Source organism: Taeniopygia guttata, chromosome 6 (assembly GCF_048771995.1).
Source record: "Taeniopygia guttata chromosome 6, bTaeGut7.mat, whole genome shotgun sequence".
Lineage (NCBI taxonomy): Eukaryota > Metazoa > Chordata > Aves > Passeriformes > Estrildidae > Taeniopygia > Taeniopygia guttata.
Genome location: NC_133031.1, coordinates 10,659,290 through 10,686,168, shown reverse-complemented (window position 1 = coordinate 10,686,168; position 26,879 = coordinate 10,659,290). Strand labels below are relative to the sequence as shown.

General features: G+C 43.8%; 2 protein-coding genes across 3 annotated transcripts; both read right to left on the bottom strand.

Annotated features, from left to right (window-relative positions):
* Positions 1 to 205: 205 nt before the first annotated feature.
* On the bottom strand, positions 206 to 3,364 carry LOC100228060 (uncharacterized). Of its 2 annotated transcripts, none has more exons than XM_072931458.1 (3): positions 3,202 to 3,364; positions 1,525 to 1,671; positions 206 to 773 (listed from the first exon to the last, which is right to left on the bottom strand). In XM_072931458.1, the coding sequence occupies exons 1-3, from the start codon at positions 3,260 to 3,262 to the stop codon at positions 667 to 669; spliced, it is 315 nt and encodes a 104-aa protein (XP_072787559.1). In that variant the 5' UTR covers positions 3,263 to 3,364; the 3' UTR covers positions 206 to 666. The 2 variants fall into 2 exon arrangements, with proteins under 2 accessions (XP_072787559.1, XP_072787560.1); XM_072931459.1 differs by having other exon boundaries at positions 1,609 to 1,671; positions 3,202 to 3,360.
* A 7,034-nt stretch (positions 3,365 to 10,398) lies between these two features.
* On the bottom strand, positions 10,399 to 26,153 carry SNCG (synuclein gamma). The gene is made up of 5 exons (XM_002192374.5): positions 25,779 to 26,153; positions 20,742 to 20,783; positions 19,855 to 19,982; positions 11,912 to 11,989; positions 10,399 to 10,777 (listed from the first exon to the last, which is right to left on the bottom strand). The coding sequence occupies exons 1-5, from the start codon at positions 25,897 to 25,899 to the stop codon at positions 10,748 to 10,750; spliced, it is 399 nt and encodes a 132-aa protein (XP_002192410.5). The 5' UTR covers positions 25,900 to 26,153; the 3' UTR covers positions 10,399 to 10,747.
* Positions 26,154 to 26,879: the final 726 nt, after the last annotated feature.

Genomic DNA, 26,879 nt, shown 5'->3' with positions numbered 1-26,879 from the left:
TCCCAGACCCCACAGGGCTCCTCAGCAGTGCAGGGCTGTTGGTTTCCATCCCTCTGCCAGACTGCAGAAGGGTTCAGTACTCCCCTCCCTTACAGTGACCTCACAGGGCTCTGAATCAGAGCAAAAGAGATTAACAAGACGCTGTGCAATCCTTCACTGAAAACCCCAACAAAATAACGAGATTAAAATAACAAGATGATCTGAGTAGGGGAAATCTTACAGTACCTTTATTTATCTTAATCTAAAAGTGCAGAAGATGGGAACAAACAAACAACTGACAAGAAATATAACCCCAGCTTAATTTTTGATTATTGGAAGAAGACTCAGTTTCATCACATGATTGTTCTGGTGTCCTAATTATGAACAGTTTCACTGGCTTTGTAAATACACTCAGCAAATGTGGCAATAATCACTGAGCTGTTATAAGAGCAGGGCAACAGCATTGCTGAAACCTTTTCAGCCATGTTGACAATTGTGAGCAGACGTGCTAAATTATGTATGTTTTCTACATAAAGGATGAGGAAAACCTTCTGCCTTAAAAATTTGTATTTGAAGAGAACAAAATTATCCAGATATCAAACAGCTTTCATTTTTCTACACAAAGAAGTAGGCAATAGCAGACCAAAGAGAGATTTATACAAGCAGTACTGTTGACTTGAATTAGCATCATTTTTTAAATCCACATTTTTTCCCAAAGCCAGACATTGCTTCTGCAGCCTGTCCAGCCACTTTTTCTACTCCATCTTGTGCTGTCTTGGAAGCCTTGTCAAAAGCTGCAAGAGAGGGAACATGGTTTAATACTTATCATAGAAGAGAGGTGTGAAAATGATTAGACTACAAAAAAGGAGCGATATATCTTCAAAAAATATTCTGGACATTTTGCTGCCTGCCCAAACCTGCCCTTCTTGTCACATCCATGGAGCTGTCGAATGTGTCAGCTCTAAGGAGATATTGCCGGTGCATTTTGGCTTTTATGAAATATTTTAGACCCCAAAATTGCTAATACTTATATTGGCAATGACTCATACTTAGAATCTTATTAAACTGTTAAAAAAAAAAATCAGCCTAGTTTTTACTTTAACTTGTTCCCAATGCCCAGCTGCAAGGTGCCAACACTTGTTTGACAGCACCTTTTCACCTGCAGGACCAGTAATGTTCGACCCCAGCTGCTGCCGCTGCAGCTGCTGGGATCCAGTGTAGAGCTGGACCTGGACAGACCCCTGCCCTCAGGGCTGGGGTGGGGGGAGCAAGATGTAACATAGAGTTACTTAATCCTCTAAAAGAAGAGCTGCCCCACAAGTTTTCTAAATAGGAAGCCAATGTCTGAATGCTGTGCATAAGACTCGGTGGCCAGAGAGTGTCAGTTACAGTCTGCCAGCACATGTGTGGAGCTACTGAGCAACAGATCCTGCAATCCTTTTGTGAGATTTATACAAGTTGTTATAAAATTATTAAAATCATTACAAAATGTTAAAGGTTATACAAAGTGGTCACTGAAACCAAGGACTTTCAGGCTGAGAACACCTGTGGGACAGAAGAGAATGAGCACGGGCCGCTTCTGGCTTGTGTTGAGCTGCTCCATCTTGCTTTGAACGTCATTGCTCCTACCTTTCTGGCTTGCATCTGTAATCTGGTTGACTGCATCCTGAGTGGCCTGTCCCAGTGTGTTTGCTGCAATTAAGGGAAAACAAAATCAAAATCCTTTCCAGCTGTTCACGTTTCTGGTTACCGGAATTCCATACATCAGTGGCTTTCTGCACGCCTGGAACAGGCTGTGCCCCTGGCAAGTGCCTGGGCTGGTACAGAGCTGAGGCTGTGCCCCTCACAGGACACCTTGGGCACTGTGTGCTGCCACAGCAGCTTGCTCCGACATTAGCGCTCACCTGGCACCTTCGGTCAGCTGAGCAAATCAATGGCAGATAAGCAGGAGATAAGAAAAGATTAGCAGTGAGTTGGAATGATGACATTTAGCTGTAAGCTGCGTATTTAACACTACACTTGCTTTTATTGATTCTTCTACCTTATTATGCTTGGGGTAGGTTGGCCATCTAATGCACATTTTCCTTATGGGCTTTTTGGGAGCAGGGCCGGTTCTAAATCAGAAGCAAGTGCATTAAACAGAGCTGGACAGGAGAAAGGAGATTTTTACAAACAAGATATGAGTAGAAGAAGAGGGGCAGAAACTAGAAACATAACAGATCAACTCCAGAATATAAAACATTAAAAAAGGGAGATGCCTTGCAATTGTGAGATAGCTGATAGTTTATGAAACAGTGAAGTGCCCCTCAGTGGCAGGAATATATTCAGGGTGCAGCAAAAACTATTTTGTTTTCCAGAAAGGGGTTCTGTAGTGTTTATGGGGCTACTACACATTTGTCCCCAGATGTACAGAAACTTTCTGTAACTTCAATATAATCAATGATGCAATGATGTTACTCCTATATTTCAGCTATACAGGGAAGTGTTTGCAGGACCAGAATCCAGAACTATATCTAATCAAATGATATGCTACTAGGAAAGAGCAACAGGCAAACATGACAGGGAATATACTATAAAAAGCTACTATAAGCTGTACACATTTTACAGTTTTTCATTTGAAGGAAAAGCTTTTATGCTTTGCATTGAAAAGTTGGTTTCCAATGCCCAGTGCTAATGATCAACAATGCTTGGCCTTAGAGCATGGGCATTGCGATGACAGAAATGTGCATACAGGGCTTTTTAAACCCTGCAGTCTGGTGATCAATGCTGAAGAACACAACAGAAACATGTCCTATACATTATAAACTATCCATTGCAATCAATGTGGTTACATTACCAGAAGACACTGACAGGCCAAATGGCAAATGTTAATCAAAGCTTACTTCCAACATAATAAAAGGAGAGATGATTAAAAACCACCACAGAGCATGAAAAAAGACCACCGTGAGCAAAAGGCTTCATTGCTCTAAAAATATTAAGTTTAACATTTTGGAGAGTGATAAGAGTTGGACAATGCCCAGGAGCCACACAGGGAGAAGTGGGTGAATGGGTTGAGGCAGCTTTGAGAGCTATGGCCGGCCTGTGGTCTTCTCCTGGCGAAGACCAAAACTTGCAAGGTGAGGAAAAGAGAGGAAGCTGTGTCCTGCTAGCACTGACACAGGTGGCTTGTGGTATTTAGCAACTAAGCCCCCCTCCAAATATACAATAATTAATCTTTCTTACCAGCATCTTTTGCTGCACCTTCAGCTTGTTCCTTCAGTCCCTGGAAGCTTTTACCCGACATTGTGGCTTCTGACACGTGTTGAAGTCCTCTCCTTTGATAAAATTGAGTACCTGGTGATGTATAGCACACTATGTGATAGTGTCCTGACTTGTTCTGGTTTTATACCTTTGCCAGGAGACCTGCTGATTCTTTTGGGGGTGACTGGTACAATGGGTGGAGTTCAAATCTGAAGAATGAGAGCTGAAAATAGAGAAAAGCTGTTTATTTACCCTCCCTGATGAGAGGGTGTGCCCAGATTGAGATTTTTGCTCCATCGCACTGTCTTTGTTTGCTAATTAGTGTCGTTTGTTTTTTTATAATCAAAACTGCAAAAAAAACCTGTTCCACCATCACAGGCAGAGGAAAGCCACTGAACTGAGCTTTACAGAGTGCTGGAAAACTACTGAAGTGCAGTGTGTGGGCATGGCCAACTTTCATCCACGCCAAGCTGACTTCCTTCTCCTTCCTTCAGCCCCTGAGCAGATCCTCATGAGAACAGAAACCAGCTCAAACTTGTTTCTGTTCTGAGCAATTTTAATCGCAGCCCCCTTTTCTTGTCAGGTGGGATAATGTTAGATGGTGAGAGCTGTAATTTATGTGTCTTTTTATAAGAAGCTGCTAATCTGGTCATCTTTCCAGTTGCCTGCTCAAGGTGGATTGCAAATCCCATCATCGCAGAAGGCCTTGCCTGGGTAAGGCAGGTAACCAGTGCCAGCACTAGCAGCTCTAAGGGGAAGAGAAAAAAAAAAAAAAAGAAGCCAAATTAGCAAACCCACATTTTCCTACTGTGGCTTTGTGGTAAGATTCTTTTAGTTCAGAAATTATGTTTAAACTCACTTCCTTTCCTAGCATTACCACATTAATAAAAGTTTCTGGCTTGAACCTCTGGCATTTCCCAGGTTTCCACTAGCCTTTGGAGTTTATATTTCCTGCCATTAATCCCCAGTACAAAGGTACTTTGTACAAGTAAACTATTGGCAGAGTCAGGAGCCAAATGGCTCTCTGGTTTTGTGGGGTTTGGGTTCCTCATTGCCATTTTCTGGGGTACAAAGTGTCTCTGTTTGGATGGCCACACTCATACCCATATTTTTCTTCCTGAGTAAAGATTTGTGTTGGTAAACAGGCACAGATGCCACAGATGAACTGGGGTGGGCACTGACAGTTCTCATAAGTTTAGGACTTCATTAGTACCCAAGTGAGGAAGAGTCACAGGAAACAAGGTTCTGAGTATTCCTCTGCTGCTGCTATTCCGCCTGTCATTTCAGAGAGCTCTTGTCAACTTTTGCACCACTCCTTTTTTATTTCAAACAGCAATCCTCTTTCCCCCTCAATGGGTCAATGAGACTTTTAATTATATATTCACAGCAGGTCTCTTTTTCAATTCCTTGCTGATTTCTTTCCTGGAATGATTTTCTTACTTGACTTTGCAAAAACTCAGATAAAAAGACACCCAGTATTGTGGGGCTCTGGCATTTTTTGGAACCAAATCGCTAACAGAGACCTACTTATTTTTCTTGCCCAAACCTGAGAACACAACCACAGCAAAGCCACACCAAACACGTGGATTTCAGCTGTTCTCAGCCCATTACTCAGGTAGATTAACTTCTTTGTGGAGTGTTAGTGAAAGGAAGAAACTCTGGAATCCATCAGGCAGCTTGTCACAGCTCAAGAGAAGATGTGCTCAGGCTTCAGCAGCAAATACCTTCCAGATGCCCTCCCAGCTTGTTTCCACTGCTGGGTTTGCAGTGCAAGGACCCTGCAGGTGCTGGCTGGGATAGTCTGCCTGAAAGACACACCAGGAGTGTCAGTGTCACCAGGAAAACATTTAAAACTGAAGCACACTTACATCAAGCATTAGACATACACCACATTAGAGCAATGTTTTATAGACTCCTAATCAGTTCAGGTAAATATTGCTCTCTAATTCTGTTCTAATACATACCTAGATTTCCCCAGCTCCAACTATTATTCTTCCAAGTGGAAATCTCTGTTCAGCATATTTGACTCAATATGGATGTCTGATCTGTGCCACTGCTTGCTTTACCTCCTGGTCAAAGCACTAGGTAGCATGAATTCCTGAGTAAAACCCACACTGCTGACAGCATGGCAGCATGACTCCTTATCTAATGTAATCTTATCTTTAGCATTAATATAATTGTTCTGATTCCAAACTGAAAAAAAAAAGTGAGCAAATTACTCTTGCCCAAATTGGCATGGCGTGATCATTATAATTGAGCCCAGAGCAGGAAGAGGGACATTTGCATAATATTCAGTCCATATGATGGTACCAAAAACCTGAGCATCAGGTGGCTGACTGAGTTACAAAATCACAGCAGAAAATTAATGGAACATATTGCATAATATTTATTCACTCTGTGAGTTAACATTACATTTAAAAGACAATAGTAAGCCCTTTGAACTGATGTTAGATATTAATTAGAGCGCTTAAAAATGAGGATTTGAAAGGTATAAAGTTAGTTTGGACTTTTGCTGCATTCAGCTCTCAATATCTGCTGAGACTGAAGGTAGAAGTCCTGGTTAATGCCAGCTGGGGCAGACACCACAGTGTGGGCAGAGCCACATGCCAAGGGGCCCCTGGAATTTCAGGCTATTCCAAAAGTTACTCCACCTGGTAATGCCAGGGTGCATCACTGACACTGGCCAGGACCAGAAGTCCAAAAGTGCCAGCACCCCCAGCAGCACTGTCAGTACTGTCACCTCTGTCACATAACATGTCTGACTCCCTTCTCTGTGTCTGAGTCCTCGGGCTTTTTCTCCACATTCTTCACCTCCACAGTCTGTTGCCTGTGATGAGCAGTTATTTGTGTTTGGGGGAAAAAAATCCAAAGCTGTTTCTTTAAGTACTAGGAGTGCTTCACAACCCATGCCCCTGAAAATAGTTGGCAACTACAAATACGCAGCCCAAACAGCTGTGAGTTAAATCCAAAGCACTGAGGGGAAATTAGAAATTGCTCTGGTTTCCTTTCCTTTCACACATCTTCTGTGGCAGCTTTGAGCACCCTCTCATATATCAGTGACATGAACCCTTCTGCTCTATTGCCTAATGAAGGTCAGAATTAATCAGAACTACAGCTTATGTTTTACACATGAAAATGGGCAAGTGAGGTTAATGAAAAAGTATTTGGGTTTTCCTAAATTTTAATTTTACCAGGGTTGGGATTTATAGATAGGTGTGATGTCCATTTGCAAGGCAAATGCAATGATGTGTTAGGGCTAAAAAGTTCTACACAGATCACTCCAGAAGTTTACAAAGTGTGCAGTGTTCAACATTCATGGCTGCCAGAGGAGACTGATATTAGTGTGAAACGCATGTGATGATTATGCCATGAAATAGAACTGTTTTAAGAAATGCAGTGGTTTGCTTATAGATAATTATTGTAAGTCATATGTTAGTAATTTAGGAGATCAAACTAAAGTTGTTCTAATTAAGCTATATTATCTGTTCAGTTCAAATATTGATATACAGTTTGGGGAGAAAAGTAAGTTTATCTGATTCTTCCTTTACACAGGTGGTAACATCCTCCAGGAATTATCAGTCAGCTCTGCTTCAAAGCAGGAGATCAACATAAGGCCAGTGTAAATGGAGTTCTTTACCTTCTAGTTTTTCAATCTTGAGGTAATATCCAGGTGAAGTGTCATGTTTCTACTGTCATCTTGAGAACCTGAAACCATCCTTAAATATGGCACTGCTGTGGTATCTCACAATATCCTGTAGATTCAGGACTAGAAAAGACAACAAAAATTTGTCTGTTTTTTAACTTAGAAAGGCTAGGAAGATTAGAAAGGCTTGACTCTCACCTTAAAACCTGGAATGGAACTGGGGAAATAAATAACTGGTCCTATCCCAGGAGTGACTGTCTGGGAAAGCTGAGGATGTGAGCTGGGATGTAAAGTCTACAGGAGAGCTGTGTACATTTTCTAGGCACACTGAGAGGAAGTAGTGCTATGGCTCTGCCTTTCTGTCACACAGTTGTGCTGCCCACCCTAGTTGGGTTTAGTGGGAGGGGAAGGGTAGAGAAGCAGAGCTGCCTTGCATGCTGGGATCCACACAAAAAAGCAGTGCCAAAGTTTGACAGAGAAAGTCTGTGCTGCTTCAAACTCGTGTGGGCAGGGGTTTGTCTGATATTCAGAAAGGGCAATTTTAATCTGAGCTTTTTCTGCTATTCTATTAACAGTATGGAGTATCTTCTTGTGATTTGGTAGGGTTTTGACACATTTATGAAACAGTTAAACTGAATTTCAATGTGTCAAAGAGGTGAGAATGTGACTTTATAGAGAACAGTATTAGAAAAACAGCCCTTCAGTTTTTAATTGGGTACTCTGCGAATTCAGTTTTAGGACATGCATTATGCAGACACAAAAATAGGACTTTCAAATGAAGTTGGATTTTAAGTGTATTATTACCTGATTTGCATTTAAATTAGTGGAATGCTGTTTGGGATATCCTGTAGAGAGCCACTGCTTCCTCTCCTTCATCCCAGACAAACATCTTTGAAAAACCAGGCCCTGCATGCCCTTCAGCCCTTGGCTAGGACATATCTGGGGGGAGATCACAAAGGCTGTGAGCTCTGTCAGAGCAAATCACTCAATAAAGCTTAACTGCAGTTTTACATGGAAAGGAAGCTTTGCTATTACCTGGGGGAAAAAATGGTTTTCAGCACTTTTTTGCTCACTCGTATGGCAAGGTTGATGCAACACTTGGCAGCATCTGTTCCTGGCTTGTTGGATCCCCTCAGAGGTCAGAGTTCAAGCGCCCAGGTCCTCACTGGGGACAGACGGTGGCCACACTCTACCTGGCACTGGGTGCTGTCTCATCACAGTGGGATTAAGTTAACAGCTTGTGTGACAGTGGTATCACATGTACAAAGTCCACTCCAATAATTCACAGGGTGAGATCAGTAAAAGAAATTCTTGATTGCCCAGACCATGACCTGTCAGCAAAAAATGATTTTGCTAGTGTTTTCTTCCCTCAGCACTTACCTGGGGCAGGGGGTCCCAGCACTTCCATAGTGAAAGTACCTTCTCCTGTGGGATGTTTCTGACACATCTCCTCCATCAGTCCACTTTTCACTTTCCTTCCATCACCTCTCATTACACTTATCTGAATACTCATTGAAAGCATAGACTTCCTTTCAAAAAACAAAACAGACGTACAACAAAGTTTGGTTTAATAATTAATAAACAATATTTTGTCTCTTTAATCAAAGGCCTTTCTACTTCAAAAGAAACAAGAAACCTTTCTTACCTCTGACAAATGTGGCTCAGACCTCTGGCTTCTGCTCCCCACAGCTGGGTGACAGCCAGTCTGAGGAAGGGACAGGGAGGAAATAGAGGCTCACTGAGCCATTGCATGGGCACAGCACTACCCTGCTCCTACTCACTGACACAGGGTACTCATGTGGGAGGAAACTGCATGTCCTGGTGTCTGTCTCCAAGATTTGGGACTGCCTGTGCAAGATACATAAACACTCTCTGGGCTTTGACTGCCATGGGACTAGACCAGATCTTTGCAGGGACTGCACCTGCCTGGGTGGGCCCTGAGCAGTGCTCTCCCACGTGAAAGGCAGGCAAGTGCAGAGGCAGATCTTTAGGAAGCATTTGGACGCTTTTGGTGCCTAAATGTTGGGCAGTGTTTTCAGTCTCATAATTCCAGATACAGGTGTGTAAATACTGGGAAAAGACTTTCCCTCCCACAGGGGAGGAAACAGAGAGCTGCACACTGCCCTCCCAAACAGCCACATAGCTCAGTGTGGCAGAGATGTGGCACGGCATTCTTAGCTCAGTAATTACCATTCTCTCCTGGTTTAAGCCCTTGGAAGCAGGGGCCTCTCAAGCCTGCTTGAGAGATGGGCATATGGGGAGCAGTTTACTGCTCTGAGTTACAGCCTGCTCCTGCCTCCCACACATACCCTACTTAGTGATGGCATTCACCTCCTATTTTTTTGCAAAACAGTTTTTTGAAAAACACTTTTGTTTGTATCCCCATAAAACAAAGCTTTTAAAGCAAAGCTTTTGAGCAAAGGGTTTTTCTGTTCCTCTCTAACGAGCACCAAGAATAGACTCCAGTCTCCTGCTGCTGGCCATGAGTATCTCTTTATGTCCTCTTACCTTGGCCTCAATTTTAGTTACTCTGTTTAATGGGCAGATACTTGGAGGACATCAGAAAAGAGTATGCACATACATCTTCCTTTGAGGTCCTCGTTACCTCTGTTAAAGCTCTTTTTTTCCCTTTCTGTGTTGAGATCAAAGATGCACTGGGATGGAAATCCTGTGGTCTCTGCAAGGCAATGCTTTACACCTGCCTGAGAGGGGCTGCCAGCACACTTGCCAGACGCTTCCATGCCACAGCAAGTCTCTTCTGTAATACCTTCCATAGTCATCTCCATTTAGCAGCTTAATGAAGATTATTGGTCTGGTTTTAAAGCAGTTTAAATCTCAATAATTTACACTGGCTTCTCTTGGATTCGTGGGTGTTCTTCCTGCAGGTAAATAGCTCATTTTTACATCCATACCTACTGATGTGCTTTAAGCTTAGTCCATTATTTACAGCAACATTTTCCTGCTCTCTACCCTGGTGAATGTGGAGGGTGTCTCACTCAGCAGCTGATCTGCAGCCTGAGCGAGTGCTGTAACCGATACCAGCTCCGTGTTCGTGGTGCCCCTTTGGCACCTGCCCTCACACTCACGCCTTTCACAGCAACCCTGCCCGTCCCTGCCAGCAGCACTGCAGTTCTCATCAGGTCAGCTGGTGTCCATCACATTTCTTTAATTACCTTCTGGCAGCTTGTTACATCCTGATGTCAGGACAGCTTTCTGGTGCAAACAGTATAAACTGAGCCCAACATTACTTTCACATTCCTTTAAAAAGCCTCATTTCATCCAACATCACCCCCACATTCTCTCTTAAACATGTCAAGTATTGAAAAAGTGAAATATTTGGTTTTCAGCCCTGAGAGACAGAAAGCCAGCCTACCTACAGTACTGTTTTCAGAAATACGATTTTTCATGATTCTTCATCTCTTACAACATGATTTAAGGCCCTTGTATTCTAGTACTGCACTTTTACAGGAAGAATGCATCAGACTGGAAGGATCCACATCTAAAATGTGCAAACAAAGCCAACAAGACAAAAAAACTTGTTCAAACACTTTTTATTAGTTAAAAAAAAATATTTCCACAATGCCTAGAGATCCCAAGTGCCAATGCATATGGATGCAAGACACAGATTCGTGAGTCCAACCAAAATACACAAAGCAACTGGGAGGCTTGGGAGGTTGGGAAAGACACATGGCCCAGTACACACCTGCACGTTACTTACAATTAGAGGAGTCTGGCTTACATATATTGTACGACTGGTTTATGAGGCAAGTGCAAGACTACAGAGCTGAAGGTAGTTAGCCTATGGACAGTGGGATTTTCCTGTTGTGGTGTCAGCTAATAGTTCCATGTATGCTCTTGGAATGATCTCTTTTGAGCAAGAATTCCCTAACTTGATGGATCACCTTCAATTTCACCCTGTGAGAGAAGATAGGTAAGAAAACATATAAATATTTCCAGTGGAAAACATAAACAAATTTAGGACAAAAATCAATGCTGACAGTCACCATACAAAATCTCACAAACAGATAAAAACAATGAAGACCATTGTTTTTAGCAGGTGATGCAGAAAATGAATGAATTATCCTTTCCTTCTGGAAACCAGACACATTCCTGGTGTAACTCAGATCTCTGGGGAAAACAAGGGTGTGAATTCACACGTTGAGGAAGTCAAGTTAATGTGAGGCCAGGCTGCACTGGTGGGAGTGTCCTGCTTTGTGCTCCTGGGTCTGCTCCTGCCTGACATCAGCACTGGTGCAGCCATGCAGCCAGTGGGATTATGGGGCCCATTTCTGGGATTGGCAGTGGGGGGTGATGGCTGGAGGAAGGTGGGAGATGCAAGATGAGACTTCCAGGAGCTTTGGGGACCATGAAAACAGCCTGAGCTTGAGAAAGGCTGAAAACTGTGGAGTTTGGATTCATGCAGTACTTGTGGAAGGGACAGAAAAAGGCCTTAACACTGAAATTGCAAAGGGAATACCACATGAGAAGCGTTTGCCCCTGTTGTCAATGTTGGACAAAAAGTTATCCTTGTTCAAGAGCTGAAATTTGCCTAGAGACAAATTTTTGACTCAGGGCTTCAAAAGAAAATTGCAGGTAGAACAGTTCAAAAATTAAATGAACTAATTTAAATACAGAAAAATCTACAGAAAAACCTAACTTGTTATCCAAATCTCTTCTAAAGCATGGCAGCAAACAGGAAAAAGCTATTCCATGAGATGACAGAACCACAGGATAGCATTAACTTTAATAACTTTAATACGTGCATTTATACCCCAAAAATCAACCCAAATCAGGCAGCAGTTTGCAATCTGTCCATCTGTTGTTCATAGAAAATTCCCAAGATAAGGAAGTGGCAAAAATGAGAACAGATGAGCTCAGGTTTTTGTCCAATAACTCAGGAAAGTGGGAACAGTGATGGGCTCCTTGCATGGCAGTTCTAGAGCCACAAGTGGCAAGGGAGAGACCAGGGGAACCCAGTAACCCAGGAAGAGGCCAGGTGTGGCACAGAGAGCACAGAGAGCCGGGGCAGCGGGGCCTGGCACCACTCACCTCTCCGCCAGTGCTTGCCGGGGCCCCCTCTCCCTCCAGCCTGGGCTGCTCGGGCGGCTGCGGCGCTGCCAGCTCCTCCTGCCAAGTCACAAGCAAGATGTTTGTCCTTGCTGCCACATGCAGAGTCATGGCCCTAATCTTAGACAGGCTGTGCAAGATGGGGGTGAGCATTACACATGCAAGGAGAGCAGCAGCTTTAATAGATGGCAGACACTGCTTGAAATACATTTTTTGTTGTGCAGCTGGTTTGAGCAGATATCTATGAAAAAGCCAGCTCAATTTCTTACAGCCTGGTTTAGGGTCTTTTAAACACAGAAAATCAGTTATTTTTCTATCGTTGAGACCAGAGGTTTGACTCCATCAGTGTGAAGAAATTTGGGAGGAACAAATAAATTTATGTATAGCAAGGCTATACCCAGCCTTTCCCCACATTGTCTTACCCTAAGCACTTATTGCACAGACTAAAAGCAATCGAAGATATAGCAGCACTGTGGTGCTGTTAATGTCATGCTTCAGATGAAATATCCTTATCAAAGGATAAGCTTTTCTTTTTGTTTGAGTCCAAGCATTTACTTAAGTATTTTTGGTTCCTCTAGCTACTTGCCTACATCTTTCAGCTACCTTCCTATTCACAGAAGAAGAGAAAAGGTTGCATTACCAGGTAATTATGTTAAACACAATTTGCTGCATGGGAAGAGAAGACAAAATCCTGACCATACTGAATGTGCACAGGCAATGGACAGAAAGCAGAAATGCACCTGGGTGGAATCAGTCAGTGAGACTAAGGGGAACCAGAAATAGCAAGACCTGTGTAATTTTAGTTGAGTTCACCAGAGAACTCAACTAAAATTACAAAGCTTCTCTGTTCCCTTTGAGCACACATGCCCAGCAGCTCCCCTGATTGACTCTCTTCCTACATGAAGTCAGGGCCACCATGGAGGGAACCAGAGACACGTATATTATGGAAAGGAAAAGCTGATTTTGCACGGAAGGCAAAGTTATAAATTTCAACATTTTGGAAACACAAGGCCACCACTTTGCTTGGTGCTGCTGCTGATGCAATGCAAATCAATGTCCCTGCCAAACCTACTGTAAACAGAACTTTATGCTCCATGTGTTTAGGGTACTCTACTTTTCCTTTTCACACATGTCCTTACTTTCCTGTCCAGTCACAACTGTTCTCATCAGTAGGATAACATTCCTGCCATGCCTGCTGCTTTTTGGACTGGATTTGGGGAAAAAAAGGTGATGTGAAATAAAAAGGAAAAATAGAGGGAGTTACATAGACACAAGGTAGAGCCCATGAAAAGTAAATCTGGAAACTGAACTTCAGATCCATTTGTGGCAGCAAGGGGAGCCAGGAGGTGGAAGCACTGCAACCTGCTTGTCCTACCTATGGGCTTCCTGCTCTCCATGCAAGCTACTGTAAGATCAATTCACTGAAGACAGAAAATAGCCAAAGTATGAGCTGCAGCCCTGTACTGATGTCTGTCACAGCTGCAGGCATTCCTTCATCTCCCTGCTGAGGCCAGAGCTGATCAGTCTGTTTATGGAGAGCACCATGTGCTGCTGGTGTCTCCAGATGAGAAGCACAGTGTGACCATCTTCTCCTAAGGAACGTGCCCTTAACTTGCATTGCATTGCTGGCTGAAATGATCCTTGCTGGTACCAGCCTGAGCTATTTTAAGCAAGCCCAGGTAACCAAATGACATCAAACTGCACATCATGGAAGCCAGTTGCTCCTGCAGCTCCTCCGGAGAGGCCACTGCTCTGATGGAGCCTTTCTGAGATGAGTCAGCTCTCCTGCTGCCAGCAAACAGCTCACTATTCTGAATTTATGGACACTCATCCAGCCTTGGGATCCAGCCTGTGGCTTTAAAGCACTTTACATTTGCATTTACATTATACTTTGCATATTTACACCTTATAACTCAGCAGTGCACACTAGGCCAAAGCAAGTAAATAGCCTCAAATTGTATTTTGAAGCTTTACAAACAGATTTTTGACTATTAGGTGAAAAGGAAAGAAACTTCCAATGCAAGCCATTGACAATAGCTGCAACAGCAGGTATTTCATAGTGTTTTGCAGGTGATGTTACCAACTGCTGTGTGAAATCATGAAGATCAATCAGAGGCAACTGCCTGAAGTGCTGAGCTGCATTGGGAAAACTGGGGAACAGCTCACAGTAACACAAGGACCAGTGCAGTGCACTCCATCTTTCTACAAGGTATACCTGCCTATTGTTCCTGTGGGCAGGGAGCTTGGCTGTAGTAGATGTGGAAAGAGTCCTGGGAGGGGGACACCTTTCTCAGGACCACCCTTGGGACACTGTATCCAAGAGCAGTGGGTGAGCTGGAGAATCCCTGTTCAGCTATTGTGCTGCTTGTTAGATCCCTTGGATGGTGCTCTCTGCCAAGACTGCTTCAGAAGGCTAAAAATCAACCATCTATTTTTAGAAAGGGAAGCAACTGAGTTTCTGGAGGGTGTTTCTAAGCTATGTTGGAGGAACCAGCACAATAGCAGGATGAAGAGGTGTCAGGCTGTGTTAGGGATGTCGCTTCACAGCCTTTTTCTCACGCGCTTCCACGCTGCCGGGAATAAGGAGCAGGAGATGGAAGGGAGATGGGGAAGGGCTGCATTCTTCAGCTGGGCGGTACCTGGCTGGGGATTTCAGGGACTGCTCAGGAAGAAAATATACAGAAGACGACCATGTGGTGTAGGGGTCTTCACTTTGGAAAAGGAGCCAGAAATTCCTGGACACCAGCTCCAGCTATAACACTGACTCACAGAACAATGCTGGCTAAGAAAGAAGGGGTGAAAAACCAGCTTCCTTGGGGGGCAGAAAGAGTTTCGCCATTCCTTTCAGTGCTCATCTCATTAAAAGGGGTAAAATTTTCTAAGCTAAAGGCATGTTGAAACCATGAAACAATTAGTAATGCTCCTCCTGCATTGGTGAGCCAAATATTCCCCCTCAGAAATTTGGTACATTCTTAGAAAAAAAGTATTTTAAATTGAAATAAAATTAAATATTTAGTTTGCTATGGGCTATTTTCTTCTGGTTTTGAGTGGACACTTGAATATTTTTTTGCTAGTCAAGAAAGAAAAGTGAAGTACCTGAACATAATAGTTAAGTGAAATACAAGACCTCAGAATTCCTTCCAAGAATAGCACACAAGTTTTTAGATATTTTGTGTGTGTAAAAATACGTTTTATGTAGAATATATACACCACAGGAGATATCTATATATAAAATACAATATTTTGCTAAGGTCATGAAACAGAGGCACATATTCAGCTATCACTAATTAAAAATGCAACAAATTAAGACCTGCCATTTATAAAAATGTTCCTGCGTAATGGTAAGGCATCTTAAATAGACTGTACCATAAGCTTCTTGGTTTGGATATTTTTATAAGGTTTTAAAAACTGATTTTAAAGCCCAGAAATACTGGGAGAAAATAATTACAATTTAATTCTTTAGATTTCTCATTTTCACGGGTTCTATGAAATTACCTTTTTCAGCTCTTCAGCAATTGACATGTCCACTGTCTGAGTTCATATATGAAGTGGAATTTATATTTTTTGTCTATATTATCTTACAGGCCAGTGGGAGTTCTGTTGCTGTCCCCAAATATTTGGATGTAAACAATCTTACTAAGATAATTGTCCTTATATAACAGAGAAAACAGTCTAGATATTGGATACTGGAATATATACTCATCAAATCTCAACAAATCCAGTGGCAAGCAAGATTTCATTATTATGATTATTATTATTTTAAGGCTGAAAAGCCAGAGAGGTTCACTGGCAGCCTAATGTGCTACAAATTCAAGGGCCCTCACAGGGACATCAGTTGCATAAGGTGGAGAGGTTCAGCCTCCTGTAGTGCTCTTGACCTTGGGTGCTGGAGCAAACATGATGCTGCCTGGCAGCATCCCCAAACCACTCCCTAGGAAAACCTCAGGCAGCCTGGCAGGTCCTGTGGAGGAGCTGTCCTGGACAGGTTTCAGGCTGAGTGCTCAGAGTGATGCTGACAGCTCTGACTAAGGGGTCAACCCTTGATTAAAGTGAGTGGACCCACCAACAGGACAGACAGATGGGCATGCAGGATTCCTGTCTTAGCCTACAAATCCAGGTAGTCTTTTGTGGTGGCTTTGTTTTTATCCAGCTCACAGCCAAACTCCCTGAGAGTCTACTGGGACTGCTTATACAAATGATACCTATTTAATGTGTATCCTATGGGATTGCAGGGGTATAGCCTTGAGCCACGGAGCACATCCATCCATGGTCTTCCAAGCTTTAAGGCTTCACCAATGCCACTAACTCAGCTATTTTGCATTGGAAAATGTCTGCCTGAATGCACTAATGAGACTGAGAGGGGAGCACAGAAAAAGTGCCTGTAGGCAGAGTGCCCCACTCCACGCTGCTTGTGCAGTCTCCTGTGCTCTATGACATGTGGAAGGATACCACTGGGATGCATCACTGCATCAACTATGTACAGTGAAGTTTGAATACAAAGGGGAACAAGTTTCAACTATTAATTCTACCTAATTGTTGGGTAGTTTGGCTGTTGATTTCCCTGCTCCTCCTGCTTAGCAGCTCTGTCCTTGGTGGCTTCTCAGATGCCGTTTGTTGCTCTCTCCTTGTGGCACTTGCCCAGCCCAATCTGACTTGAACAGGAAGGTCACTCAGTTTCTGCTTCTAATTCCTTCCGTGCGACAGATTGCCTTTGCATCGGAGGCGTCGCAGGGTGTAAGTGAAGGGAATTAAGGCCATGAGCAGCAGCCTTTCCCATTCAAGATGTGCAGTTGTTATGAAAGAGATGAGCCATGGCGTGGGTGCGGCCCACGTGTGCCAGATCAGGTGCACAGAAACGCTGTGATCCAGTGAACGCGCCCAGCGGTTGCACATAACTGACAAAAGCTCATTTAATTAATGGGTTGAAGTAAAAAAACAGATCAGACCCAATTCAAAGTGACAGAGTCATGAACTGACAACTAAATCATACATACTGACAGGACAAATAGACCTAAAGAGAAGATTTAGGTGGAAGGCGTAGGGAAGCATCAGTTCCTCAGGAAACTATTCCAAACCCTGAGGGACATTTTGAGAGCATGTGTAGGTACATGGGCTTGTTCCCAGCCACGTGGTGTCTGCACTGCAGCAAGCTTTGTGCTGTGTCATACGGACGAAGCATTAATCCTCTTCTAAGACAGGGATATTTAGTGGGTGGTTATCTCACTGGAACCTCTTAATGTCCACCCAGGGATGGGGATGGATACAAAGCCACAGACAGAACACACTACTGACTGGTTTCATTCCTTTTGGTACTGGAAAAGTTGCGGAGGGTTTATAATCTCTTAATTTACAGATTTTTTTAGTTGATACTTAAAAACTCCCCCAAATGAGTCAACTCTTTCTTGTACTCAGCAGTGACCAGGTCAGTGCTAAAGCCCTGTCAGGCAGTGCCAGCACAACTCAAGGTTGTTCTCATCTGGTTCTTGGCACCCCTCCATAGGTGTAGGGTTACTTCAGCCCCATTTCCTTCTGTGTGGCTCTGAGTGCTCCCCCAAGGACAATAAGGAACAGCAGGCTGCCAGGGTGTCCACATTTCAGTGCCTGCTGTGATGCAAAAAAGGGCTGAGTTCTTTCCCATGGCCAAAGTCACCATCTGATACACCTGCACCCCATGGCTATCCTGAGCAAAACTTAATCCAAACCCCTTAGAGTACCCTTCTCTTTCCTAATGTGTGCCTGCCACTGATCCCAGCTGTCAAATGCACAGACTAAATGTCAACGAGCTCTCCAGAATTGACATTAATACTGGCAGTGGCCAGCTGGGGACATGCCGTCTAGGCTGCTGGAGTCCCCAGCCCAAGTCACCCAAGCACTGCTCCGTGCCATGCATTCACAGACCCCTGGCACTTTGAACAGCCCTTCCATAGCAGGGAACAACACTGGAGATCATTGAAAACCCAAATAAGATGTTGGCAAATGCTCTGTGCAGTTAGAAAGAGGGAGGATAATATGGAGCACAAACAAATCTCAGGACTGGATGCTCTCTCAAACTTCTGGGGCTGAAATACTTATGATTATTCCGGGACTGCGGGATTATAACAATGGATACTCACTGTTTAAACATTTAAAAGTGATACATTATCACTCTTAGTGTCTCTCCAGTGGGTCTCCCTCATGCATTACAGTGCCTGGTGCTGCTATTGCAGACTCTGGATGTATTTCCATTAGCAAATTGTGTAACATGATAGGAGCAGTTCTGGAGAAAAAAGCAGCCGTGCTGAGAGCCCAGCACAACTCCTTATACTCCTTTCAGGGCCCTCCCTCTGGAGCAGCTTTGGCTCCATGGCAATTATCCATTAGCAGTGGGGATGCACTCGATGTGCATATGGAGCCCAATCTTCTATGTCTAGCTGGACCTAAAAGGTGTCTAAACATGCTAAAGCATGGTGAGTATGAATAAAAGACCTGCACTCCTAAGCTGAACTAATCCAGCAGAACAGATGAACTTTCACAGAAACAAAAGTTTTTTCTGATTTTTTTTTTCTCATGTGATTTTTCTTGTTTTTCTCCTTTTGTTTTCAGTCTGCTGCCTCAAGCACCTCTGCTGTTTGGCATGACATTTTATCCAAAGCAGTTTTCTGGCTCCATTTAGTCTGCCCTTTGTCATGTGACACATCCTAATTTTTTATTTCTTAATCAATCTCCATTTTAAGTCTATGCAATCAGACATCAATGGAAGACATCAGAATGACAGTTCAGATGATCTCTGGACAACCTGCACTGGTTTAAGCTCTGAAATTAGCTGTAAACTGTACCTGTCAGTCTTTGAGGTGGGTTCTGACTCGGGAGGGAAGGAGGATTGCTATGTCTCTGTTCTTGCTGGAGGGGAGCTTGCTATCTGCAGCAAGGATTCCTACCACCAGTAATTTCCTCACTCTCCTGTGTCAATCACCCCATGGTCAGTCAAAAGGTAGGAAGGGGTATTTTGGCCCCATGGAATTAGGAATTGCTATTTGCACTCCTGCAGCCTAACTGCTGTTCCCTGTGGGAATGGAGATTAAACTTATCCCAAGGGTTTAGCAGAACTCCTGTCCTTTTCACATGCTTTCAGGAGGACATTTTGCATCACTTGTAGCTGCTGTTGTCCTCTTTTGTTAGGCTATTCTTTCAGGATTTATGTGCTGTGTAGAAGTTTTGTTTCACATCACAATGTGAAGGTCAGGAAATTAATCAGCAGACTATCTGAACAATTAAAACAATTTTGGCCAGCCTGGCTTTGTTTTGGTTCTGGGTTTGGGTTTGCTGTGACTCATGAAGCTCATGTGGCCATCAACAGCACTGATCACACTCTCTGAAGAGGGGAAAGAGACAGGCTTACCAAAGAGCTGCCAAGTATTGGCCTCCTGCTGTACAAATGGGTGCTGTTTGTTACCAAAGCATCTTCTCTAACGATCAACACTGCCTTCATCTAAGGAACTGTTCTGCTCCTTCAGACGTCCCTTAATCCCCTCACTTGAAGCAGCCCCGTTTGTCAAATTAGGCTGGAGGACAGAAGATGCCTTGTCTGAGTCTGGCTTAATCCGTGCACAGTTTGGGTACATGGCCTTTTATCAATAAGCACTTGGTTGTTGTCAAAGCAGCAGGAAGCAGAGCAGCAGGGTCAGGCTTTCTGCTGGAACCAGGCTGTGCCTGGCTTGCTGCTGCCCTCTTCTGCCTCCGGAGCTGCCGTGGCCAGGGCAAGGTGCCCCTTTCAAATGAAATGATTCTGTGACTATATTGGGCATTATGTGAAAATATTAAGTATTATACAAAAGCAGATATTGCTGAAAACCTTTCATGAAATAAGCAAAACCATCAACTGTAAATGTTTGCAGGTTAATCCAAAGGCTCTTCTGTCCTGCCCATCATAGAAGAAACAAACACACCTTTTTTACAACTCCTGTAGTGGCCACGATGTTCTCTGCTCCTTCTACAGTTTTGTTTGCCACTGTGTTCACGCTGGCTACCACAGCTTCTCCCACCATGTTGGCCTGCTCTTTCGTCTTCTCAGCAACTGCAGTTCAACAAAAGCAGAAAAGTCAACTAAGTCAGCTAACGAGACACTGCCAGAAGGCTGCCAAATTCCCTGGGATGACAAATTGTTGCATTGATGGAAAAGAAGAAATTAGCCCTGGTGCAGTCCTTGTTTGGATACACGTCTCAGTTTAGATTGTGTATGTGAGGATTTTTATCTGGCACAAAATGCTGCTTAGAGAGCAGCACTGCAGCCTGTCAGTCTTTGTGGGCAACCAGAGAATGAAAAATTTGCTGTCAGATACTAAGAGACAACAGTGTAAATAAGGTATTTTGCATTGCAGACTGTGCATCACCTCTTCAGGTTACTTTCTGTTTGATTTAATACCCCTTGGCAGAAAACAGCAATAGTTATGAAATTCCCCAGGGAAAGGATCAATTAATCTTCCTTCAGGACAGTCCATATGGCTGCTCCACCTTGGAGTTGGGGATACCCTAGAAGGGACCTTTAGGTCCCTGACTCTGCAACTGCCTGACAGGACTCTCCCAAAGACCACAGTTTTGGCCAGACAGGATCTGATGCAAATAAATCCTCTCTCCGTGCTGGGCTGTGCACCTGACATTGTGAAATGTTTAAATAGCTGTGAATCATCCCGGTCTGCCAAGTAACCTGTGTTAGATTTTTTCTGACCTACTCTACTGATTAAATATTTTTATTTAACTCCCACTTGGTGGGGTGATGGCTCCCAAGAGGTCTAACAATCACCACAGATTTCCACATCCCCGTCAGGCCTCTTACCTGAGGTCACACTTTGCACTACACCCTCTTTGGTCTTGGTGCCTGTGAAAGGAAACACAATCCATCAGTGCTGGAACTTACTGGAACTTAACTGGAAATTACCCTCTGATTTCTGGACACAGATGGCTTCCTGCTCTGAGGAAGTGCAGTGGGGAACCAAGGTGCTGCTGGTACCTCCTGCTCAGACACAAACCATTTGTAGAGTCAGAAGAGAGACCAGCTTCCCTCCCCAGTAAAGCCAATGAGTATCTTTGTGTTGAGAGTTGGAGAACTTCAACAGAAAATTCTCTGGAGATGCCTAGACCTGAAAAATCTTGATTATGAAAAATTATCCCTGCAATATTTCCAAAATGAGCAGTTGAGTGGTGGTAAATCAACTTTAAGTTAGTTGTAAAAATTACTGTAAATAAAAACACCTGGTAACATCTCACCTACCTCACTCTTGCAAGACAAGAAGTCACATCCATGACTCTCCCCTGCCTTTCAGTGGGATACCTGGCTGCAGTGGTCATTTAAAGTCTCATTCTATACCACTAATAAAGACTGGAGAAATCTGAGACTGAATTTACAGAACCACCACCTACGTCCTACATACCTACTTACTAGATGCCCAGTTTGGTGCCTCAGCCTAGGCTGTAAGTGCCTGCTCACAGCAATGCACAGAAAACAGATGGTTTTATCTCAAATTATGAAAATACACCATATGTATGCTTACATTGTAATTTATCTTGCTGTTCTCAATTCTAAAAAGCTAACAGGATGTGAAGGCATTCAGTTTGCAACACAAATAGCCCTGAGGAATAATTAATCTCTGATTTTCCTCTACGCTTGAAGTGACAAGCTATATATGCTTTCTACTTGATACTGCTGCAGATAAGTTAAATCATATGGTCGATGGGCAGCCCCCATGGTAACTAGGTGCTTTACACATTAAAAAAAAAAAAAAAATCAAATGTATCTCTCTTGGAAGTTAAATAAACACAAGCCAAAATATTCCACTGGTCCCACTTTACTGTATATTGCAAATCATCTGCACCTATACAGGTTTTCTTCAGGTTTCCCATACTGATACAACAAAAGGATTTCTGTGGCCAACTAATAAAATGATAAAAATGGACAACAACCAGGCAGATTTTTGACTCCATGAGAACAGAGCACCCACGGGTGTGGTGGGAGAACCAAGCTACCAAGCACAGCTCATTCTCATTAACAGCCTGAGAAGTAAAACAGGTGCAGTGCCCTGATAACAACAGATCCAGCCCAGCTCTGTTCTGCCTGATACATGTCATGTATTGTTGAATGTAATTCTCAATTGTTGATTTATTTTGGTGGTTGCAATATTTGCCTGGGGCAGAATAAAACTGTTCTACCACAATATGCCCTCAACATTCCACTCCACCCATCCAAACTGTCTTAAAAGTCAAGAAATGAAATCTTTGTACCTTTAAGTTGTTACTGTTATAAGCTGAGTTCCCAGTGATGCACATGATACATGTGCACTGCTGTGAACTGGATTTAATAAAGGTGCCCATGATACACAAACATGTGCAGAAGCACAGCACTGAGCAGAGCAGGTGCAAGTCTCAAGCCATGAATGTGAGCCCTCGAATGGGCCAAACACACAAGGTTCACATCAGACACCATCCTGCTTCGCTTTCCCTCCCAGCAGCATTCCAAGAAAAGAGTGCCACAATATTGATTTGACATACAAAGTTGTCTCATATTAGATGCTCAAGTTTAGCCCTTGGTTGGTTTTTGGTCCAACAGCAGTTGATAGGTAAGCAAAGTACATGATTTGCTGCACCAGCGTTTCATGCCTTTGCTGTTTTGCAGCAAACACTCTCAGTGAGACAAGAGCTGCAGTTTTGCATGTTTTTTGCCAGACTTCTAAGGTGACTATCTGGGCTCAATTCTTTTATGAGGAAGAGGAGTGAGCAGGTGCTATATTTGTGGATGGAAAATAATTCCAGAAAGGAGGGATGTAGATAGAAGAAAAACATCCGAATCCATTTCATGACAGAAGCGATGTCATTGGGAAGAGTCGCTGCTGCAGCCTGGGGAGAGCTCGCCCCATCCTCCCAGCCCAGCCACACCCGATGACTCAGGCTCCCATCCCATCCATTATGCGCCGCATGAAGCGCGACCTTCCGCCGCATGCTGCTGCCAGCAGCCCGCATCTGTTGAATCAGAAAGCAATCACCTGATGCTCAATCTCATTTCACTCATTAGTCCTTGCCTGCAGCTTGTCTGCCCAGAATTAAAAGTTCATGCATCCTGCCTCTTCTGAGTGCTGTGAGTCGTCTGCAAGTGCTTTGGGACCGCCAGGGTGGGACCGAGGTGGTGGAGCACTGTGCCCTGGGAGAAGGTCTAGAGTGGAAAGGGATATTTTGATGTGCATTAAATCCTGCAGGAATCACTCAGTTTAAACACAGCTCGGTATGTTGAGGCTTTCTGCAACACACACGGTCGAAAATCATTCTGGAAATCTGCAAGTGCATTCTTTGTTGAGCCTTACTGAACTATAGCATTAAACAGTACTAATGACTTGATACTCTGATGTGGCTTTGCATTAAATTCATTAATTAACTTCAGCATCACTTACACCCCTATTCTTACATTACTTACACCAAATTAAAAAAGAGAGCCCACTGAACCAACTGCTGGATCCACACTAACCATGAGGGATCCCCTGACACTTCAGCACGCTCAGAAGCTGTTAGACTTTGGAGAGCAGATGGTGATTTCACCAAGCACAAAGGTGACCCATGATACAGGACTTCTGCCTCTCCTTTCTGCACTCTCTTCTCTACCCCCGCGGTTCGGCAAGGCTGGCAGCAGGGCAGGAGCACCGCATTGCAGGCTTAGCACAGGAGGAGGCATCTCCTGCCTGCCATGGGCTGTGGGAGCTGAACCTGTATGGATCACAGGGGGACGAGGTGGCCACAGTGTCCCAGTGACGCTGTTCACTCCAGACAGATGCCTCTGAGTGAGCATTATTTTCTTCTCCTGGGCAGCAGCAAGTGACTCACCAGACATGGTAGTTGTGCCCAGACGTTTGGAATCCTCCTCAGAGAGTCAGCAATGAGTTAACACAAACCTGAATAAAAGTCAGGGATGCACTTCATCCATCCTAGGCCCTGGGGATTTTGCTCTCTTTCCTGATGTTCTCAAAAGACCCTTGAGGTTCAATACAGCATTATTCTCTCCTAGCATCCAAAAATTCAAGTCTCATCACCTAATGCTCTAGATGAAGCTGCTTGGATAGGGCTCTGCAAGTGAAGAAACAAGGAAGGAACAGTTCACTCTTTATGTGGCACAGAGTGATGAAAGGCAGCATGAACAACATACTAATCATTCCAGTTTTAACCAATATAACACACATCCACCTTCTCTGATTATTAAAACAAAACCCCCATTTTCTGAGCTAATCAGCATCTGGTCTTTATTTTTCCTGCCTGTGAAAGACTGAATTTTCCCTAAAGAGCTGAGCTTCCCAATAGGAACTGAATCCAGGCCAAGGCAAAGCTCTGTCCAGTGCATGACAGGGCAGGAACCAGCAGTATACCAACAAACCAAACCAATAAAAGGAGAAAGCACTTAATCCTCACCTTGATCCTTTCTTGAGCCTCATTCAGAGATTAAGGTTTCAAGGCTTATAGGTTTAGGCTCATAGAAAACTTTATTGAAAAGGTTAGAATCTCCTAAAGAGACCTCTTGTACAACAATGGAAAAACCAGGTCACAGTATGGAGCTGGACAACGTGACTGAAAAGAGATGTGAGAAATTATGTATAAAAACTCTGAATAACCCAAACACAACTCAGATCTGGAAGCAGGTGGAGCAGTAATGATGCCACAATGTGACACTCACATGTGACATTTCTTAGACTGGTGTTTCACTTAGTGTAGTTGGTTTAGTTGTTTACAGGAATGCTGCTTACCTTTTTTTCTTGTGGGTCAGCTTCAAATTGAAATGTGAACTGTTAAATCCATTCATTTCCAGCACATCAGTAATTAAATATTTAAAAATTCAAGATAAAAGCATTACCAGACCTGTTACATACAAAGTTTGCATTTAATTTTTAATTTTTTATTTTTAATTAAATACAAATATGTATCTGTAGCTATTGGCAATAGAGCAATTTTAGATATAGTAGCTAAGTACAGCTGTGGATGTTGCAGTAGGATAGCAGGAAGAGCCTGCATGTAAACTTTCCTACAAAAAGAAACACTCCCACATCCAGGAAAAATAAACAGCTGTGTGAAATGCAGTAATCAGCAGTGAGATAATCAGTCTTGGGAACCTAAGACTCTTTAGTTTGTATTATATGGAATATCTGACCATCCAGCCATATAATTGCATGTGCTAGATAAGTAGAGATAGTGGGTTTTGAGGGTGACCTTGAAAGAGAAGGTTTCAGCCCATTAACTGTGCAAGAGGTCTCCAGGCAGGACATCAGGCACGCTGTTTTCCAGATCCTATTCTTTGGGCAAAAGGAATTTGGGCGTCTCTTGTAAAGCAAGATTAATGCGTGCATGGGCAATGAAAGAGGTCGGTGAACAGGAGAAGGATTTCAGGACAAACCCACTTGTTTGTGGGGAAACAGATGCATCCTGCAGTCCCCTCTTACTAACACGGCTGCCTCCTCTCAGGGACCTCCTCAGTGAGTCCCTCCCAGTGTGGAGGTGAGGCAGAGACCAGCAGTCCTTGTTTGCCTGGGGAGTGCTTGCCTCACCCTGCAAACAATCAGTGAATAGTCAAACAAACCTTACACCCGGGCATCTGCTCCGTAACATCATTCTGCCTTCCCTGAAGTCATGGTTTCTATGTCTAACTTACAGCTGGGGAAACTGAGGCATGGGGAGGCTGTGGTACCCCAGGTTTACACAGCAATTCTGCAGAGCTCAGGATCTTATCCAGACTATCTTGCTAGTCACTCCCAAGCTTCAGTCACAATATAATTTCCCCAGACTTTTTCAGAGACAATCTATGCAGCTTTTCTTGCTCAAAAGTAGATCAAAACTAGTTCTCTCTTACCTACATACATTACCCCTTCTTTGGTCTTCTCTGCAGCCTCTGTCACTCCCTGCTTGGTCTTTTCTGCAGCAGCCACCACACCTTCTTTAGCAATGGAGAAACCTTTCTTAAAGACATCCATTCTTGTTGCTTGTTAGGGTATTATCTGGGATGGTCTGAATGAGGGAGCAAAAGCAGCAAAGAGCACCTCGAGGCTGAGACTGCGAGATGCAGCTTTACCCTCGGCAGATACTCGGCTTCTCTGGCAGGCTCTGCCTCTGCTCTTCCTCCTGTGCTGGATGAAGGCAGTGTGGCAGAGCTCACAGCCCTCGCTGGCTCTTATTGATGAAGTGTGCTGCAGTGTAGCCAATGCCCGTGTGCAGCTGATACTGAAATATTAATGATACAGATCTGCTTGGGAAGCTTTAATAAGGGAGGGGGAGAGGAGGACGATAACAGCGATAGGTAAGGAGCTGTCTGGAGAATTTCCAGGCAGAGAGAGCTTTTAAAATATGCTGCAATGCTTTCAGTGAAGGATGGTCTCAGTGAAGAGGGAGACTTTAGCTGAGTTCCTGAAAGGGCATCTTCCCGAGGCTGCAGCAGCAGCCAAACATGGGCTCTCCTGGGCCCCAGAGGGTGGAGAGCACGTAACTCTGACAGTGTTTGTAGCAAGCAAACAGGGTCAAGGTTTCTTGGTCTGCAGTTACCAGAATCCACCCTGCACAAAATGGCAACAAGAACATTATTTCTAGTAAATCCTGAGAAAAATGGAACCAGCTACAGCTTGGTGCTCAGGTGAAGCAAACTTGAGGTCCCACCTGCTATGTTTTGTCAAGTGTGAAGTCATTCTGTATAAATTGTGGGGTTTGCTCAGCTGTACATCCCATTACAACGGTTCATTTCTGAAAAATCAGACGCCTGTCGGGGGAAATCCTGTTTCCTATTTGTTTTTCTGAGTTGCTGTAGACAGAGCCCTGCTCTGCCGCCACAGAGTGAGACAACATCTCACACCAAAAACCATTCCTCACGTCAGAGCTGGTGCTGCAGAGCACAGCAGGGTGAGAACAGCCAGCACAGAACTGGCTGGGAAAATTTTACAGAGGATCCATCCAGCCTCAAGGC

Coding starts and splice junctions, on each gene's coding strand:
- SNCG (XM_002192374.5), bottom strand. CDS start 25,899: ATGGATGTCTTTAAGAAAGGTTTCTCCATTGCTAAAGAAGGTGTGGTG. Junction 20,784..25,778: donor AGAAGGGGTAATGTATGTAG/GTAAGAGAGAAC, acceptor TTCCTTTCACAG/GCACCAAGACCAAAGAGGGT. Junction 19,983..20,741: donor AGTGCAAAGTGTGACCTCAG/GTAAGAGGCCTG, acceptor GTTGAACTGCAG/TTGCTGAGAAGACGAAAGAG.
- LOC100228060 (XM_072931458.1), bottom strand. CDS start 3,262: ATGTCGGGTAAAAGCTTCCAGGGACTGAAGGAACAAGCTGAAGGTGCA. Junction 1,672..3,201: donor AGGTGCAGCAAAAGATGCTG/GTAAGAAAGATT, acceptor CCTTAATTGCAG/CAAACACACTGGGACAGGCC. Junction 774..1,524: donor CATTCTCTTCTGTCCCACAG/GTGTTCTCAGCC, acceptor CCTCTCTTGCAG/CTTTTGACAAGGCTTCCAAG.